The sequence below is a fragment of the Neltuma alba genome, unplaced genomic scaffold (genome assembly GCF_004799145.2).
Source record: "Neltuma alba isolate B1F8T4 unplaced genomic scaffold, ASM479914v2 tig00003310_pilon, whole genome shotgun sequence".
Taxonomy (NCBI): Eukaryota; Viridiplantae; Streptophyta; class Magnoliopsida; order Fabales; family Fabaceae; genus Neltuma; species Neltuma alba.
Window position 1 is genome coordinate 1 of NW_021633229.1, and position 18,172 is coordinate 18,172.

At 37.1% G+C, this 18,172-nt stretch overlaps 1 protein-coding gene, 1 long non-coding RNA gene and 1 pseudogene across 2 annotated transcripts; 2 read left to right on the forward strand and 1 right to left on the reverse strand.

The window, feature by feature from the left end:
• The first annotated feature begins 349 nt into the window (after nt 1-349).
• On the forward strand, nt 350-2,439 carry LOC114741180 (L-type lectin-domain containing receptor kinase IX.1-like; annotated as a pseudogene).
• A 3,001-nt stretch (nt 2,440-5,440) lies between these two features.
• On the forward strand, nt 5,441-7,390 carry LOC114741177 (L-type lectin-domain containing receptor kinase IX.1-like). Its single transcript, XM_028929431.1, has one exon. It carries the CDS (start codon nt 5,441-5,443, stop codon nt 7,388-7,390), a length of 1,950 nt encoding a protein of 649 aa, XP_028785264.1.
• A 3,729-nt stretch (nt 7,391-11,119) lies between these two features.
• LOC114741181 (uncharacterized) lies at nt 11,120-17,261 on the reverse strand. Its single transcript, XR_003739759.1, has 3 exons — nt 17,251-17,261; nt 12,940-13,050; nt 11,120-11,371 (listed from the first exon to the last, which is right to left on the reverse strand). It is a non-coding gene; the product is annotated as an uncharacterized LOC114741181 (long non-coding RNA).
• Between the last annotated feature and the right edge of the window lie 911 nt (nt 17,262-18,172).

The following is an 18,172-nucleotide window of genomic DNA, read 5'->3' on the forward strand; positions in this document are numbered from 1 at the left end:
GACTCGCAAGCTTCTTGACTTCTTCGACTGTATATATAAACGCCTCTCCTTGAAAGCTCAGAACACAGCATTCCTCCTAGCCAAATCAGATCAAATGTTGCTAATATCAATTTTCTTCACTTCTGCGACTCTATCTATAAACTTCTCTCCATGAAAGTTCAAACACAACGTATTTCCTAGCAAAATACGATCGTAAGTTTTGAATTCTGGTGAATATCAGATGTTGCTACTATCCACTTTTTCCTCTTCCTCTTGATACCCCATGCGTTTTCCTTAAACTTCATCTTCCCCAGTTTCAATCGCGATCATTATAACAATATATCGTTTGAATCAGTAGCTCACATTTCAGCTCACACCTCTACTTAACAACAAACCAAAGGGATCAATCCTCGAAAGTTACTAAAGGTCGAGCCACATATAAGCAAGAGATGCGCCTGTGGGACGAAGACACTGCGAAACTCGCAAATTTCAACACCAGTTTCACTTCGTTATTGATTCACAGGGAAGTAGTTTGCTTGGAGATGGGCTGACCTTCTTCTTAGCCCCTACTGGTTCAAAGCTTCCTGATCGTAAAGACGTTGGAGGAGGTTCCATGGGTCTAATTATTGGAGGCAACGAAACGATACTTAATTCAACAGATCATCCTTTTGCTGCTGTGGAGTTTGATATTTATCCCAGTGTCGAATCTTACGATGGCTGGGATCCTCGGTATGTACATGTGGGTGTGGATATCAATTCTATGAAATCTACTAGTACTGCGCCATGGTATCCTAATATCACAGGAGGCGGACAAAATGAGGCTTTCATCAGCTACGATGCAAGTAAACATAATTTAACTATCTCCTTTACAAATTCTGGTCCTTCTGCCAACACTGTGTGGCAACATCTTCATGAAATAGTTGACCTGACAAGGTACCTGCCTGAACGGGTTACTTTTGGTTTCTCAGCTGCCACGGGACAAAATTTTGCAACACACAGGATCGACAAATGGAGTTTCTACTCAGATGAGTTCCCGAAAGATGCTCCCAGTCCAAACCCAAGCCCAAGACCAAGTCCCAACCCAAAAGGAAATGCCACAGCACTTGCAACAGGATTAGGGATTGGAGGGACTTTGGTTTTAGTTTGTGGGGTGCTGTTGTTTGCACTCTGGAAGAATAAAAATAATACGGAAGATGATGAGTCTAGTGAGAAAATGAGTGACGATTTTGAAAAAGGAACTGGGCCTAAAAGTACTCAAATGCTGAACTAGTGAGTGCTGCAAATTATTTCAGAGATGAGCAAAAGCTTGGACAGGGAGGATTTGAGGGTGTTTATAGAGGTTTTCTCAAAGATTCAAACTCCTACGTGGCCATAAAGAGAATATCAATAGATTCTAAACAAGGGAAGAAGGAGTTTGCTTCAGAAGTAAGAATTATCAGCCAACTAAGACATCGAAACTTGGTTCAACTAAGCGGTTGGTGTCATGAAAGAAAAGAATTATTGCTAGTTTATGAGTACATGACACATGGAAGCTTAGATTATCATCTCTTCAATGACCAAAGCTTGTTGCCATGGTCAATTAGATTTAAAATAGCTCAAGGCTTGGCCTCTGCATTATTGTACCTGCATGAAGAATGGGAACAATGTGTTGTTCATAGAGACATAAAATCAAGCAACATCATGCTAGATTCTAACTTCAATGCAAAACTTGGAGATTTTGGATTAGCTCGGCTTGTAGACCACACAAAAGGAGCACAAACAACAGCTTTGGCAGGAACTATGGGCTATATGGCACCTGAATGTGTCACCACTGGAAGGGCTAGCAAAGAATCTGATGTCTATGGTTTTGGAGTTGTTGTTCTAAAGATACTTTCGGGAAGAGAACCCATCAACCCCAAGGCTCCAGAAGATGAAATAAACATAGTGCAATCGGTATGGGATCTCTATGGAAGTGGTAGAATCCTGGAAGCAATTGATCCAAGGCTGCAAGGAGATTTTGACCATGATCAAGTCGAATGCCTCATGATTGTTGGGTTATGGTGCGCTCATCCTGATCAAAATCGTAGGCCTTCAATAAGGCAAGCAATTCATGTGTTAAACTTCGAAGCTACAATTCCTAGTCTTCCTTCAAGTTATCCTATACCAACGTATGGTGAATTTCCGGTGCCCTTATCATTTTCAATTCTATCCAACGCCAATGTTTCAGAGGTAAGTCAAAACCAGAACATTAGCTTTAGTTCCAACACAAATTCTTCTGGTTTCACTACAACTTCTGATGAGAATGTTTCACCATGTGTATCACTTTTGCACTCGCACAAAAATTAATTATAGTTGTTCTTTGCTTGTATTTACTGCACAATATTCCTAATATATTATTCTCATTTCTTGTATGTGTAAGTTACTGCAATCTGGAAGTAAAACCATATGTGTAGAATTATATATGATCCTGTTGGAGCTTTACCTTGAAGATTCTATGCTGTTGGTTTTTGGGTTATATTGTTGCCTTTTCTCATTTAGTAAGAAACCGAAATTATGTTATGGTAATTCTCTTTTGTGCTCGTTCCACTTAATTGGAGGCTACTTAAACAAAGTCATTGCTAAAAGGGATATGATGTCATAGATTTTTCTTATAAATTGAAGAAAATTGTTACTACCTCTTATTAGCTAAATAATTAATTTGTCAATATTAAAAAAATTATTTTAATTAGTTATTTGTAACGAATGAGTATTGTTTTTTATAAAATACTCTTATTAACTATGTGCATTTACTAACCTTTGATAAAAACTTGTTAACATATGCAATCACCATAAAATTTACTTCTTCTGGTCCTTTTTATAAGAACCTAAAATTTGAATTCTATTGATCCTATTTATAAGATCTTGCTTGTAGTTGTCTAAACATTTAACGTGTTTTTACCATTTCTGCCCTTAATTAATTTTATATATTGCATTAGTTAAAAGGTTTACTATATTCTCTTTCATACTTTTTCTCTCTTACTTGCCCCTTATAAATAAGGGCATGGTTGGAAGAGGCGGCTTATTTCTTTCATATTTATTACTTTTAATTAATTTTAACTATTTTTTAAGACTATATGGTTCAGTTATTAGGCTCTTATAAAAAGGATAGGAGGGAGCACTTTGGAAAACATTGTAAATTTGCGAGACAAAATGAACTGAGGTCTTATATTTATAACCAAAATAAAACCTTGTCTAACTCTTACTCCTTTGAACCTATTTATACGGTAGAAAGATAAGACTTTTCTTGATCATATTCATAAATTACTTCATTAAATTTTTAGGATGAATATACTATTTTGTACTTTATTTATTATAGTATAGATAGTCATTTTTTTAAAAGTGTATATATTAAATAGGAGTAAAATTAAAAAGTTATTATATTTTAATTAAAAGTTAATCAAGTTCAAGATTTTTTTTCTTGTCTACGTAAAATCTGCTGGAAGTACCTTATAAATAAGATCAAAGAAATACTACTTCCGGTCTTAATTATAATATCTCATTTATAGTCTACAAATAAGGTCTTATAATTATGACCAAAGCTAATATATTAATTATGAAGCCCTTCCTCATACACGTAGTGATTCACAATTAGTAGATCCAAAAAAACATGGTATAAGCTGACTATTGAAGGAAATTTAAAAAAAAAGAGATTATATATGCTGGCCAATAAAATTGAAGTCGATTTAACCAATTATTAATTATGAAATTTACATGATTATGTGGGTGTTTAGCTGGAAACCAAATCACAGTTTTAAAGTGATTTTACAACATACAAAATAAGCCTATGAGAGGAGTTTTATCTAGGTTTACATAAAAGTGCTTTTAAAAAGCATTTTTGGAGGGAAATCAAACACTCCCTATGTTCAGGTCACATCTACAGTTAAAATTATTTACATTAGTCTCGCAAATCTCTCATTTCCTAGCTTGCTTCAAATTACCCTATGTGGTCAACATCTTCAATTCTATCCGGCACCAATGCTTTAGAGGCAATTCAAGACGAAAACATAAGCTTTACTTCCAACACAAACTCTTCTATTATCTCCTGGAAGCTCGTTAGGCATACTCCAGGCTTTATAGTGATACTTAGAGATCACCTACCAATAAAATTCTCACATCAGTAGCTAGATTCGAACTCATGGTCTAACTCCCTACCCACTAAACCAATTCTTGTTGGCTAAATAAGTGTAGATTTTAGAATATACTAGATTGAATTTATAAATATTTTATACTTATTTAATTATTTTGTCTAGTTGTCTAAATTTAATTATCGGTAAGAAAAAGCAATTTTGCTTTAAAATCTATTCATTACAGGAAAAATAAAGAAGGGAAAATTAAAAAATAAATAAATAAAAAGAAAAAAAGGAGCAAATTTGGTGCGGATCCCACCCTGGAGCAATGGTGGAAAAAATCACAAAATTAAATGACATGGGTCTCACGAGAAGAAAAGGAAGCAACTAGCAAGGAGTGTGGGGGGGCAGAAGTCTCAGTGGAGGAAGGGACGTGAGCGAATGCTATAAATGCTCTTACGATTATAAGGGCCATCCAGTTACTATTATGAGTATTCTCTCTTAAAAATCGATATATATCGTTGTTTTAATGTAATGTTACGAGTCTCTGAGCTTTGCATTTTAAGAAACTCTTTATCTTTAACACGTTAGTTTTGTTTCCAAAATGTGTTATCTTTAATATTCGATACTCTTCTTATCTTTAATATATAATGTAATTTAAGAGTTAATATTGCCTTATATGTAAGACCTATTTTATATATTTATTAATTTTTTTTCAAATTAATTCTATTGATATTCTCTTACTAATAATCAAGTAGGAAAGGGAGGGGGAAATGGGAATTAAAGAATATAATTAAAGTGTTTTAGAAAGAACATATCATATTAACTAATTTAATTAATATCCTTAATCCACTTAAATTAATTAATTAGGTATTACATTAAAAACTTTTCAAGCCTAATCTCACCGAGAGAGATATTAATAGAGGGTTGCATTTAGATGATAAAAGTTACGGAACTTAAAATACAACTTTGGATGCAAGAAGATTGATTCTCAACCAGAAGGACCATTGATGGCTAGCTGCTCCGGGGGTAATATGAAGGAAAGGGGAGCCCAGTTGACGTACATGCCAGATTGATAGCCATTGGCTTAGGGATTGGTCGCTATTCAAAATTGATGCCTTCTCTAATGGGACAAAATTTAAGAAAGCCATGACTAAGATAAAAACGCGTGGAGAAACACACCTAACCATTGTGGGGAAGAAAAAGCACTAGCAAGTTTATTGATTATTCCTTCATCTCCACGAACATCTCACCCTGAAAAGATTTAGCAGAATAAGTTTCAGGTGAAGATGTTGCTAGTATCAGTTTTCTTCCTCTTGATCCCCCATGTGCTTTCCTTAACCTTTAACTTCACCGAATTCCGGGGCGATGACAACATGACTTTAGAAAAATCAGCTCGTCTGCAGGGATCATCCATCGACTTGGTAACTCCGTTCACTGACGGTGTCGGGCGAGCAACATATCACCTACCGATGCACTTGTGGGACAAAGCCACCGGGAAACTCACAGATTTCTCCACCAACTTCACCTTTGTGATTTTTTCAAATAACAGCCTCAACGAGTCTGGCGATGGGATGGCCTTCTTCTTAGCCCCTAAGGATTCAAAGCTCCCTAATATTCCAGAAAGGGGAGGAGGTGGTTTGGGTCTGATAAGTCTGATTAATGCAACAGATCTTCCATTGATGGGTCTGAATAATTCAACAGATCATCCATTTGTTGCTGTGGAGTTTGATATCTTTCGCAATTACTGGGATCCTCCGTATATACATGTGGGTGTCGATATCAATTCTACTAATTCCGTTAGTTCTGTTCAATGGGACGCTGATATCAAAGGAGGCAGAACAAATGAGGCTTTCATCAGCTACAATGCAAGTACGCATAATTTAAGCATCTCCTTCACTGATGGTTTTGATCTTTCTAACAACACTGTGTGGCGACATCTTCATCACATAGTTGATCTACGAGAGTACCTGCCTGAATTGGTTACTTTCGGTTTCTCAGCCGCCACCGGACGATACTATGCAGTACACACGATCGATAGATGGAGTTTCCACTCAGAGGACCTCCCAACTGTTGCTCCTAGTCCAAGTCCAGTACCAAGTCTAAGCCCGAGCCCGAGCCCAAGCCGAACGAGTAGAAATTACACAGCACTTGCAACAGGATTAGGGGTTGGAGGATTACTGTTAGTTGTTGGGGCGGCATGGTTTGTGTTGTGGAAGAACAAAAAGAAAATGGAAGATGATGATTCTAATGAGAACATAAGTGAAGATGATTTTGAAAGAGGAACAGGTCCCAAAAAGTATTCATATGCTGAACTAGCAAGTGCTGCAAATTATTTTAAAGATGAGCACAAGCTTGGACAGGGAGGATTTGGAGGTGTCTACAGAGGTTTTCTCAAATATTCAAACTCCTATGTTGCCATAAAGAGAATATCAGAGGGCTCTAAACAAGGGAAGAGGGAGTTTGCTTCGGAAGTAAGAATTATTAGTCAACTAAGACATCGAAATTTGGTGCATCTAATCGGTTGGTGTAATGAAAGGAGAGAACTATTGCTAGTTTATGAGTACATGCCAAATGGAAGTTTAGATTCTCATCTTTTCAAGGACGAAAGGTTGCTGACATGGTCAATTAGATTTAAAATTACTCAAGGCTTGGCCTCTGCATTATTGTACCTGCACGAAGAATGGGAACAGTGTGTGGTCCATAGAGACATAAAATCAAGCAACATCATGCTAGACTCAAACTTCAATGCAAAACTTGGAGATTTTGGATTGGCACGGCTTGTAGACCACACAAAAGGAGCACAAACTACAGCTGTAGCAGGAACCATGGGCTATATGGCTCCTGAGTGTGTTATCATTGGAAGGGCTAGCAAAGAATCTGATGTCTATAGCTTTGGAATTGTTGCTCTAGAGATAGTTTGTGGGAGAAAACCCATCAACCCAAAGGCTCCAGATGATGAAATAAACATAGTGCAATCGGTATGGGATCTCTATGGAAGTGGTAGAATCCTGGAAGCAGTTGATCCAAGGCTGCAAGGAGATTTTGACCATGATCAAGTCGAATGCCTCATGCTTGTTGGGTTATGGTGTGCTCATCCTGATCAAAATCGCAGGCCTTCAATAAGGCAAGCAATTCATGTGTTAAACTTTGAAGCTAAAATTCCTAGTCTTCCTTCAAGTTATCCTATACCAACGTATGATGAATTTCCGGTGCCCTTATCATTTTCAATTCTATCCAATGCCAATGCTTCAGAGGTAAGTCCAAACCAGAAAATTAGCTTTAGTTCCAACACAAACTCTTCTGGTTACGCTACAACTTTCTGATGATAATGTTTCACCAAGTGTATCACTTTTTTACTCTCGCAAAAGTTAATTACGGTTATTGTATGTTCTCGTAACATTTAAGTTTGTGTAATCTGAAAAAAATAAAACAGGTATTGAAAACTTACATGTTGGATTTTCACCTTGAGATTATATATATACTGTTGCTTTTTGTGTAATGATGTTTCCTTTTCTTAATTTGCAAGAAACCAAAATTATGTTATTGCTTATTTCTGCTCATCCCAGTTTGAAGCTGCTTAACCGAAGTCATTGCAAATGGTATATGATGTGGTAGTATTTTTAATAAGTTAAAGAAAATAAACACTTCCACTAATCTTTACTACAAACATCTAATAAAAACTTTACATAAATTAATAAAATTAGTTCAAGTTAGTTATTTCTTGTAAAATATTAAAATTACTCTCAGTAGAAGTCATTAGTTAAAGCATAGTTAATTAGTTAGAAAGTTTTATAATTAGTTAGGAATAATGGGTGTCAAATATTAATGCTTTAAACAAAAAACGGTATATTCTAAAACATTATACTCTGGTGGATTTTATGATGACGAACTGTGGAATAATAGAAGGAGAGGACAGGTGAGGCCCCACGGAGTTGCATAACGCATATGGATCATTAAAAACGTCATTGATTAGGTTCATAGTTACAAAATTCAATCAAAGTCAAGTCAATTCCCTTCCACTACGAAGCCCTTTCTCAAACACGTTATCTGACTTTACTAGACATTATCATAGAAGACTCGGTTGTCCTAGTCGGATGAGACTTGATCACTATTGCAGGAAATCAAGGGGGAAAAAAAAAAGAAATAAATAAATTATGCTGACCAAGAAAAGCTAAGTCAATGTAATCAATTCTTAATTACGAAATTTAATTTGCAATATTATTTTCAAGTCACATCTAAATCACGACCACTGGATTTCACCAGCCAATAAATTCCTACTTGCATAGCAACCCTCCTGCAAAACCAACCGAGTCTGACGACACTCTGCATTTATGGAATCGTTTCGATAGCTTTAGATGAATAGCAACAAGTTATTTGGTGTTATCTGCTATGAGCGCACTTCAATAGTCGGTTTCCACTTATTGGAAGAACCGAGTTGACTTCTCTGTCCTTGACTTCACAGAGTCAAATAGGATAATTGAGGGGGCAAAATAGCTAATTGCACGTGCGCAAGTTTCTTAGCTTCCCCTTATAGATTGGGGGTTCAAAATCTACGACCTAACCTGTATTTAGCTTGACCTAGTCTAATCTGCTTAAAATTAAAAGCAAGCTCAAGTTGTTTAGCTTAACATGTTAGGCGTAAACTCTTTGAAAAGCCAATTAAGCCTATGAGGCTAGGATAGGCCTGTTATAAATTTATAATTATAATAATATGAGAAAATTAGTTGATACTATTATCTTTAATATTCTCTTTTAATTTATTTTTTATAAATAATTAATATTTTATTGGATTTTGAAATTTAGTTTAACGATATAATTTAAAACTGTAATATCAATAAATAATATGATCTTTAAATCGTAAAAACATAGATCAACGAAAAATTTATTCTGCAAGGATAGTTAAAAACAAAGGGAAGAATTTTGTTTGGAATTCTTTGATAGAAATTTGGAACGAAAGGAACAATCAGCATGCGTTGCACAGTTTTTTTTCCCCCCTCTTTTGATAAAATCAAACTACGCATTGACGGACAAAAGTGAAGGACAAAAACTTAGAGAGCATGTCCCTTACATCAAGTAAGAGGCGTAAAAGAGTACAGGGAATGACGCTCTAGCTTAGCAAAATTCAAATATGCGAAGATTTAGTTAAGTTACAAATCAAAGGAAATGGCGTAAGGGGTGGGACAACGTTCTGATTGAATAAGAAAGTAAGTGCAGATCGTAAAGCCAACATTTGAAGTTGCAAAGGTCGAAGCCCCATTGGAGGAGAAATCCACCAATCATGCAGAATGTCAACAATGAGACAAGCTTACTGTTCACCAAATAACTTGACCGCAAGTGGATGGATCGCAAGTAATATAAAAAGTATCGTTCCCTCAGAGACTAAGGCTAGATGAGTTGAATAATCATAATTGTGTATTTGATTAGGTTAAGTGAAATAATTGTTGTAAAAGAGTTTGTGAAATGAAAGTTAAGAAAACAATGGTTTAAAGCAGTATAAAATCGAATCGACCTTGAAACAATTAATAGACTAGGGTTATTCTTCACTAAAGTACTTCATGAAATTGGATTAATTACTTCTCAAATAGTGTTTCACAATAAATTCAGTTAGCCTGGGTTTATAGAATTGATTAAGCTTTCTCAAGTCAAAACCAAATGTTGCAAACACCATTAAAACACAGCAATCTCTTGCTTTTGTTTGAAAAGGTTGCTCTTTAAAAACCAAAACCCATTTAGTCTATGCTAGGTCAACAAATACATCTCTGATCAATCGACAAACCATCTATTCACTCAAATAAATTTCTGGACTAGCATGTTTTTACCTAAGTTCACGAATTAGTCTAACTTTCTCAAGTTAAACTAATCAACCAATCAATCCAAATGATGGCCAGACAAAAGGAAGCATTAAGCTCAAAGTAAAAACAACTGAATATTATCATTAACACTAAAAAGATAGTAAAACCCAAGTCTCAATCCATACAATAGATCAAAATAACCCTAGAAAAACGGATTTAGCTATACATGGCAAGTAAAGAACTACAACTATAGGAATATCTAGTAGTCATAGCAGAAACAAGAAGGGAAGAAGAAGGAAACCCAGAAAATTTAAGATACAAGCTTTGAATCTCTTCTAGCTTCAAGCCCAAAAGTTCCAAGCCTCCAAAACTCCAAACCCTAGCAGAGCCAGCCTCCAAAATTGCTCCAAAAGTCGAACTCTCTTTCAAAACTCCCGTGTCTCACTCTATATGCCCTAATTTTTTAAGTTAGGAAGTAAAACGCACAGCTGCGAGGGGCCAGGCACCGCGGCAGATTGCTTCAGGCGCCGCGGCGCCTTTTACAGAATGGTATTGTGACTCAGGCGCTGCGATGGATTCAGAAAGGAGCCGCGGCGGATTTCACCGAATAGGTTGCTTCCGAGGTAGCTTGGGCGCCGCGGCGGATTTCACCGAATAGGTTGCTTCCGAGGTAGCTTGGGCGCCGCGGCGGATGCATCAGGGCACCGCGGCGGATTTCACAGAGGCGCAGTCTCCCTTTCTGTGTGATCCGCCGCGGCGTTTTCTTCCATAGGCCGCGGCGGATGCTTCTTTTCAGCTCTTTCTCATTCTTTACTCTCCTCATGCTTTGTTTCCTGCAGAATTGACTTATAAACCCAATAAAAGAATGTTAAATCAGCTTAATTCATTAGGAATTTTGAGAGGTTATCACTTACACAAGAATCTGACGACGACCTCGAGTGGGTTTGGTAATATGTAAATTAAGAAGCCAAAAACTGTAAGATAGACAACGGAGATCAGACCACTGAAGGGGTTGAACATTTCTTGTTTGTCGGCACATATTGTAGGGCAAGTGTAACACCTATCCCTTATATACTAGTATAATTATTCTATTTAAACATGATCCATTAAAAGCTAGGTTTCATCCTGGGAATTATATATATTTTTATTTCCATCCGGCCCTTCGAATCCTGAATTAAGTCAACTATAGCCAATAGGGTTTAACATTTGACACCCTGGCCATTGGCTCACACGACGAGATACGTAATTAGATACACATAATTTTAGGCCAAATAATAATTATATCAAAAAATTTGACCATTTCCTTCAATAGCAGTCATTATGATCTATCTGCCCTTAGTCATCTCCTTATGGAGGAATATTTACATACCAAAATAGATATACAATATATATCTTTACTCCAAAATAAGATGCATTTTAAACAAAATATATATGTACAAATGATCGCCAGCTTCTTGCACTTTTAAACTCCACCGATCACTACTCCCTTGCCCTTAGGAGTACTTGCTCTTGCTGTATTACATGGAAGAAGGGGTGAGATTCTAAAGAATCCCAGTAGTAACAAATTTCCCTCACGTAATCATACAAGATCACAAACAACATGCTACACAGGCCAAAGAGAACAACACCTTGCATCCAAGTATAATCAATGATGCATATACACCATACACCCATATAGCTAAGCGCTATCTATCGCGCCCACATTCCAAAATAAATGGAAACCAGCGCATATTGTCATGACAAATATTATTATGCAAAGGCAACTTACATGTTCTCATGCACAATCAGCATAAAGGCACATCCAAGCATGTGGCAATCAATGCACAATCACATTAAAGGAAAAGAGTTACTACCTTTTGCTTTTTCTTCTGTACTCCCTTCCCCTTGTCTCCTTCTTGGCTCCCTTCTTAATGGATTCGAACAAATATCAAATCCTATAAATTATTTGAGTAAGGGCAGATTAATATATATATATATATATAGATCATTTATTCCTAGGCTTCAAAAATAAATCAACACCCTTGAATATTCAAGGTCCTTAAAATTTATAATAGCAATAGTATTTATTTCATACTTTTATAAAATTCCAGCTTTATCAATATCATTCTATCTCCTACTTTAATGTCCCGTAGTTTAAGATTTCATTTCCTCTTCAACCCACTTGACCGAAAATACTTCCCATTTATACATAATCAAATCATTGCCAAGTGATTTAATTTCAGCTGCAACATCCCAATATTAACATCATTCCTCCATTTCGTAATATATGGATGTCTTTTGCCCCTCTAAAATGCTCATTTTACTGTAATAAAATTTAATCATTGATCACAATAAGGTTGGTCCGCTAACTGGAATAATATTCAGCATTTGAGAAGACAACCCAATAAACTTCGAATCAGATTTTGGTTCTCAAATTCAACAATTCCTTCTCTTGTTAAAATTCCAGATTTAAAGAATAATCACTTCCAATCCGTGTAGCATTCAAATATTCAAACTCATTTTGCCCTTTTCCTATCCAGCGGTTAAGACCATTTAACCAAAACAAAATAATAAGAACTCCTTTTTCTTTTCCCATTAAACCTCACGGCTTTCACTCCAAAATATCATGTAGCATTATTTAATCTTCATGATCATACCATTTCCTTTTCATTTGCCTTTCACGTATGGAGCCCATGTATCAGCATAAAACAATAGAGGTATTGGGTCCAAAGACGTCTTCGAACATGTCATTAAAATAAAACCAACTCCAACGCACTTTCATATACATGTGGGTCACGGAATCTCTCTCCAATACCACCAATATTCAACCTTATACCCAAAGAAAAGGGAGTCTGAAACTAACCCCTGAATCACCTATCCCCTGTTTCAACAATCAGGTACCAGAGAATAAAAAAAAATAACAAAACAGCAGCATACAAGTGCAGGCACACTCTCACACAACTCCCAATTGATGCTTCGACCAAAGCTTTCATGCGATTCCTGAATTTCTCTCCCTAGGGCTGGATTTTCATTTGTTTCTTCCACTCTCATATAGTCCCAATCAAAGAAAACAAGGACAGAGGAAGGCCTGAAGGACTCACCTTAATCAGAAAAGCACACTTGCATGCAAGAAAACACCTCTGATTCTTTCTCCGACAGTTCGTGATGATTCGTCTTCCTCTCGCCCTTTCAAGCTCTCTCTGTTCCTTCTCCTTTTCATTCAAGTCGGCAGCAGAGGAGAATGAGAAGGGAGGAGGCGTTTTTGGCAGATAAAAAGGGACAAAGGATGTGAAATGACCATCATGCCCTTTGGTCTTATTTTCTTTAATTTGATCCTTCTCTATTTTTTTTCTAAGGATAGTCAAATAATTCCAGAAATCAAACCTGGATATTTTATATGAATTTTCTTCTTCCATTAGCTTCTTTAGTCTATAAAATAATTTTCCTAAAAATCTCAGCTCAAAAATTATCCTCTAACTATTTTTCTTGAATATTCCAAGAAAATAGGTCCTAAATTCTTGAAATTAACTTTATAATTATTTAGACCATATTTTAAAGGTCTTAATCTCAACAATTTCTCTAAAAATTTCTCCTTCATCATGCTTTACTCAAATCCATAAAATTTGGGATATTACAATTCTCCCCCGTAAAATAAATTTCGTCCTCGAAATTTAAAACGTACCTTGAAGCATAAAATCTGGGTATTGTGCCTTCATGTCCTCCTCTAATTCCCAAGTTGCTTCTCTAGGAGTCAATCCCTTCCAAACCACTTTCACATATGGTATACTTTTATGCCGGAGTCGTTTTTCCTGATGATCAATAATCCGTTCTGGCTTTACTTCAAAGGTTAGATCATCTTGTACACCTATCTCTTCATGTTCAATTATATGTTCAGGGTCTGGTTGATACTTCTTCAACTGAGAGACATGGAAGACATTATGCAATTTGCTTAATTGCGGAGGCAAAGCTATTTGATACGCCACCGGTCCAACTTTACCAAGAATCTCAAATGGACCGATGTACTTTGGGCTTAGCTTCTTAGTCTTCATTGCTCGTCCGATGCCTGTAATTGGTGAAATTTTGAGGAATACATGATCTCCGACCTCAAATTCTAACGGTCTCCTTCTCTTATCAGCATAACTTTTTTGTCTGCTTTGTGCAGAAAGAAGTCTTTTTCTAATAATTTTGATCTGCTCTGTGGTTTGATCAACTAATTCCGGACCATACAACCTTCTCTCCCTTAGCTCAGTCCAGCACAATGGAGATCGACACCTCCTTCCATACAGTGCTTCATATGGCGCCATCTGAATACTCGCGTGATAGCTATTATTATATGCAAACTCAGCAAATGGCAAGATATAATCCCAGTTTTTCTTAAAATCCAAAACACAAGCTCTCAACATATCTTCAAGTGTTTGGATAGTTCTTTCTGTTTGACCATCAGTTTGAGGGTGATAAGCTGTGCTAAATTTCAGTTGAGTGCCCATAGCTTCATGAAGAGATCGCCAAAACTTTGAAGTAAATCGTGGATCCCTATCTGATACAATGCTAACTGGTACACCATGGAGTTTGACTATCTCTTTAATATATACATGTGCTAGCCTCTCTAAGGTATAGTTAGCTTTAATTGCAAGAAAATGAGCAGATTTTGTTAAACGATCAACTATCACCCAAATGGTGTCATACCCAGCCGCTGTTCTTGGCAAACCTCCAACAAAGTCCATCGTCACACTTTCCCACTTCCATTCTGGAATCTCTAGTGGTTGTAAAGGTCCCGGAGGTTTCCGATGCTCTATCTTAATCTTTTGACATGTGAGGCAGCGAGCTACATACTTTGTGACATCACTTTTCATTCCTGGCCACCAATATAACGACTTCAAATTGTGATACATCTTTGTCATGCCCGGATGAAGGGTATATCTGCTTTTATGTGCCTCATCGAGAATTCTCCGTCTAAGTTCAGCCTTCAGTGGAATATAAACTCTTTTCTTGTATCTAACCAGCCCACTAGGTGAAAAATCATAATCTTGTGTCTCTCCTTTTTCAATTTTAATCTTGATTGATCTCGCCAAGTCATCTTGTTCCTGAGCTGCTTCTATTTCATCTCTCAAGTCACTTTCCACTTGAGTGGCACCATAACCTGCTAATATCATCTGATTGGACAGATTAAAATCTCTAAATTTCTCCAATAATTCTTGTTCCTCAATCATTAGAGCTGCCACTTGCACTGTTTTTCTACTCAGGGCATCAGCGACAACGTTTGCTTTGCCCGGATGGTATTTGATTTCATAATCATAATCTTTCAATAGTTCCATCCACCTTCTCTGCCTCATGTTCAATTCTTTTTGGTCTTGTAAATACTTGAGGCTCTTATGGTCACAGTATAATTCTATAGTTGCTCCGTAGAGATAATGTCTCCATATCTTGAGAGCAAACACTATTGCTGCTAGCTCTAGATCATGTGTAGGATAATTCTCTTCGTGAGGCTTAAGTTGTCGAGAGGCATATGCTACCACTCTGCCTTGTTGCATCAAGACACATCCCAAACCATGTTTACTTGCATCACTATAGACTACATAGGTCTGTTGAGGATCAGGAATAATCAGGACTGGAGTGGACGTGAGCCTTTTCTTTAACTCTTCAAAACTGGCCTCACACTTATCATCCCATACAAAGGGTTGATTCTTTCTAGTGAGCTTAGTCAGTGGCAAAGCAACTCTGGAGAAATTCTGGATAAATCTTCTATAGTAACCAGCTAAACCCAGAAAACTTCTTATTTCTGTAACCGTTTCAGGCTTTTTCCATTTCAGCACTGCTTCCACTTTACTAGGATCTACTGCAACCCCATCACATGAGATAACATGGCCTAAGAATTTAACTTCTGTAAGCCAAAATTCACATTTACTGAGTTTAGCATATAACTGCTTCTTCTTGAGAATTTCTAAGACAATTCTCAAATGCTCTTCATGCTCTTCTATGTTCTTGGAGTATATCAAGATGTCATCAATGAACACCACCACAAATTGATCCAAATACTGTCGAAAGATTCGGTTCATGTAATCCATGAATACTGCCGGTGCATTAGTCAGTCCAAATGGCATCACCAAGAACTCGTAATGCCCATACCGAGTTCTAAAAGCAGTTTTTGGTATATCTTCTGCTTTCACCCGTAACTGATGATAACCCGATCTAAGATCAATTTTGGAGAATACACAAGAGCCTGCCAACTGATCAAGCAAATCATCTATTCGGGGAAGTGGGTACTTATTCTTGATAGTCACCTTATTTAATTCCCTGTAATCAATGCATAATCGGAGGCTTCCATCTTTCTTCTTTACAAATAACACCGGAGCACCCCATGGCGAAACACTGGGTCGTATAAACCCTTTTTCTAGTAACTCCTCTATTTGTTTCTTCAGTTCTACCATTTCATTAGGAGCCATACGGTACGGGGCTTTTGAAATTGGTCCTGCTCCAGGTATTATATCAATTGCAAATTCCACTTCCCTTTCAGGGGGCAACCCACTTATGTCATCAGGAAATACTTCAGGAAATTCCCTAACCACAGGTATCTCATCTAAATTTACTGTTGCTTCTGCTTGTAATGAGAAGAAAACCATGTACCCTTGACACCCTTTCTGTAACCACTTTTCTGCTTGAGTTATAGAGATAAAGTTTAACTCAAGCTCTATTTCATTAATCTTTTGGGAATTAGGAAACACAAGCCTTTTATTTCCACAGTCAATCAATGCATTATTAGCTGATAGCCAATTGAGACCTATAACTATATCCATATTTTGGAATGGCATACAGATAAGGTCTATGACTGTATCATTTTGCTCATACTGAATTAAACAATTTAAACAAACACTAGCAGTAATAACTTTAGCACCCGTGGGCGTTGACACAACCAAGTCATAAGGCAATTTATCAACCTTTAACCCTAGTCGTCTAGCACATTCATAAGCAATAAAAGAATGACTAGCACCAGAGTCAAACAATGCTTGCACTAAATTGCCATTAAGTCGAATTGTACCTTGGATCATATTTGGAGACTTGCGAGCATCCTCATGAGTCATAGCAAAGACTTTACCTTGATTCCTGGGCCTGAACTCCTCCATTTTTTGCCCACATTCTCGAGCAAAGTGACCAGGCTTTCCACATCTATAACAAACATTGGGCCCAAACCAACATGGCCTGTTCCCATGGTTTCTGCCGCAGTAAGGGCATTCTTTCACTTCTGCAACTCTTTGGGATCCTGGCTTCTTTGGTTGATTCATTCTTTTTGCATTTCTCCTATCCCAAGGAGTCGGATTACTTCTTTTCCTTGATGGTCCTTCAGAAGCTTCTGGCTTACTATAGCCTTTGATTACATTTTGAGGTTGCAGGTTACTTTCAGTGATTCTGCATACCTCCACTGCTGTGTCAAAATGAGCCAGTTGCATAGGAGCTAGCTTTTCTCTCAAAATAGGCTTCAATCCACGAATCAATTTCCCAGTACTCCAACGTTCATTATTTCGCTCTTGTAGTTGTGTGGAATACCGGGACAATCGGATGAACTTAGCTAGATAATCATCAAATGATTCATTTTCAGCCTGTGCCAGTGTCAGGAACTCAGCTTCTTTGCCATCTCTAATTGACTGAGGGAAATACTTCTCATTAAATTTCTCTTTAAACACTTCCCAGGTAAGTGGAACGTTCCTAGCTTGCAAAAGCAGTTCGGTGTTTTTCCACCATCTATCTGCATCACCTTCTAGCTTATATAGTGCCATTTGAGCTTTTCTTTCAGTAGAGCACTCCATAACTCTGAAAATCTTCTCCAATTTCATTACCCAATCCTCAGCTGCTTGTACATCAAATCTGCCCATGAATGATGGCGGCTGATGCTTACAGAATCTGGAAATCCAATATTGTAGACTTTCTTGCTCTGCAATTGGTCTTTCAGAAGCCACTTCAGGGACCAGCTGTGGGTCTTGTCGTGGTTGTAATTCGGGTTGTTGTTGTAAGCCTCCAATAGGAATATCATTCCTATTCTTTTCTTCTCTTTCTTGGTCATGTCTAGCCTGATTCTCTCTATTTCATTTATCATTTGCTGTTGTTCATTAAGTCTGTCCAAAATTTGTTGTAGAGGGTCAGGTGGGGGTCTGTTTTCATCAACTCGACCTCCACTTCTGCCTCCTCTAAGTATGACCATCCTTTACTGATCATGAAATAAATCATAATCAATAACAACAGCAATATTAAATTTCCAATTTACAAACACAGATAGATAGTTGTAAAATAATAATAGGAATCAAATTCCTAAAACCACAATATATACACCTTTGTTACAAT

Excerpts from the sequence above, each read along its gene's own strand:
- LOC114741177 (XM_028929431.1), top strand. The coding sequence starts at position 5,441 with ATGACTTTAGAAAAATCAGCTCGTCTGCAGGGATCATCCATCGACTTG.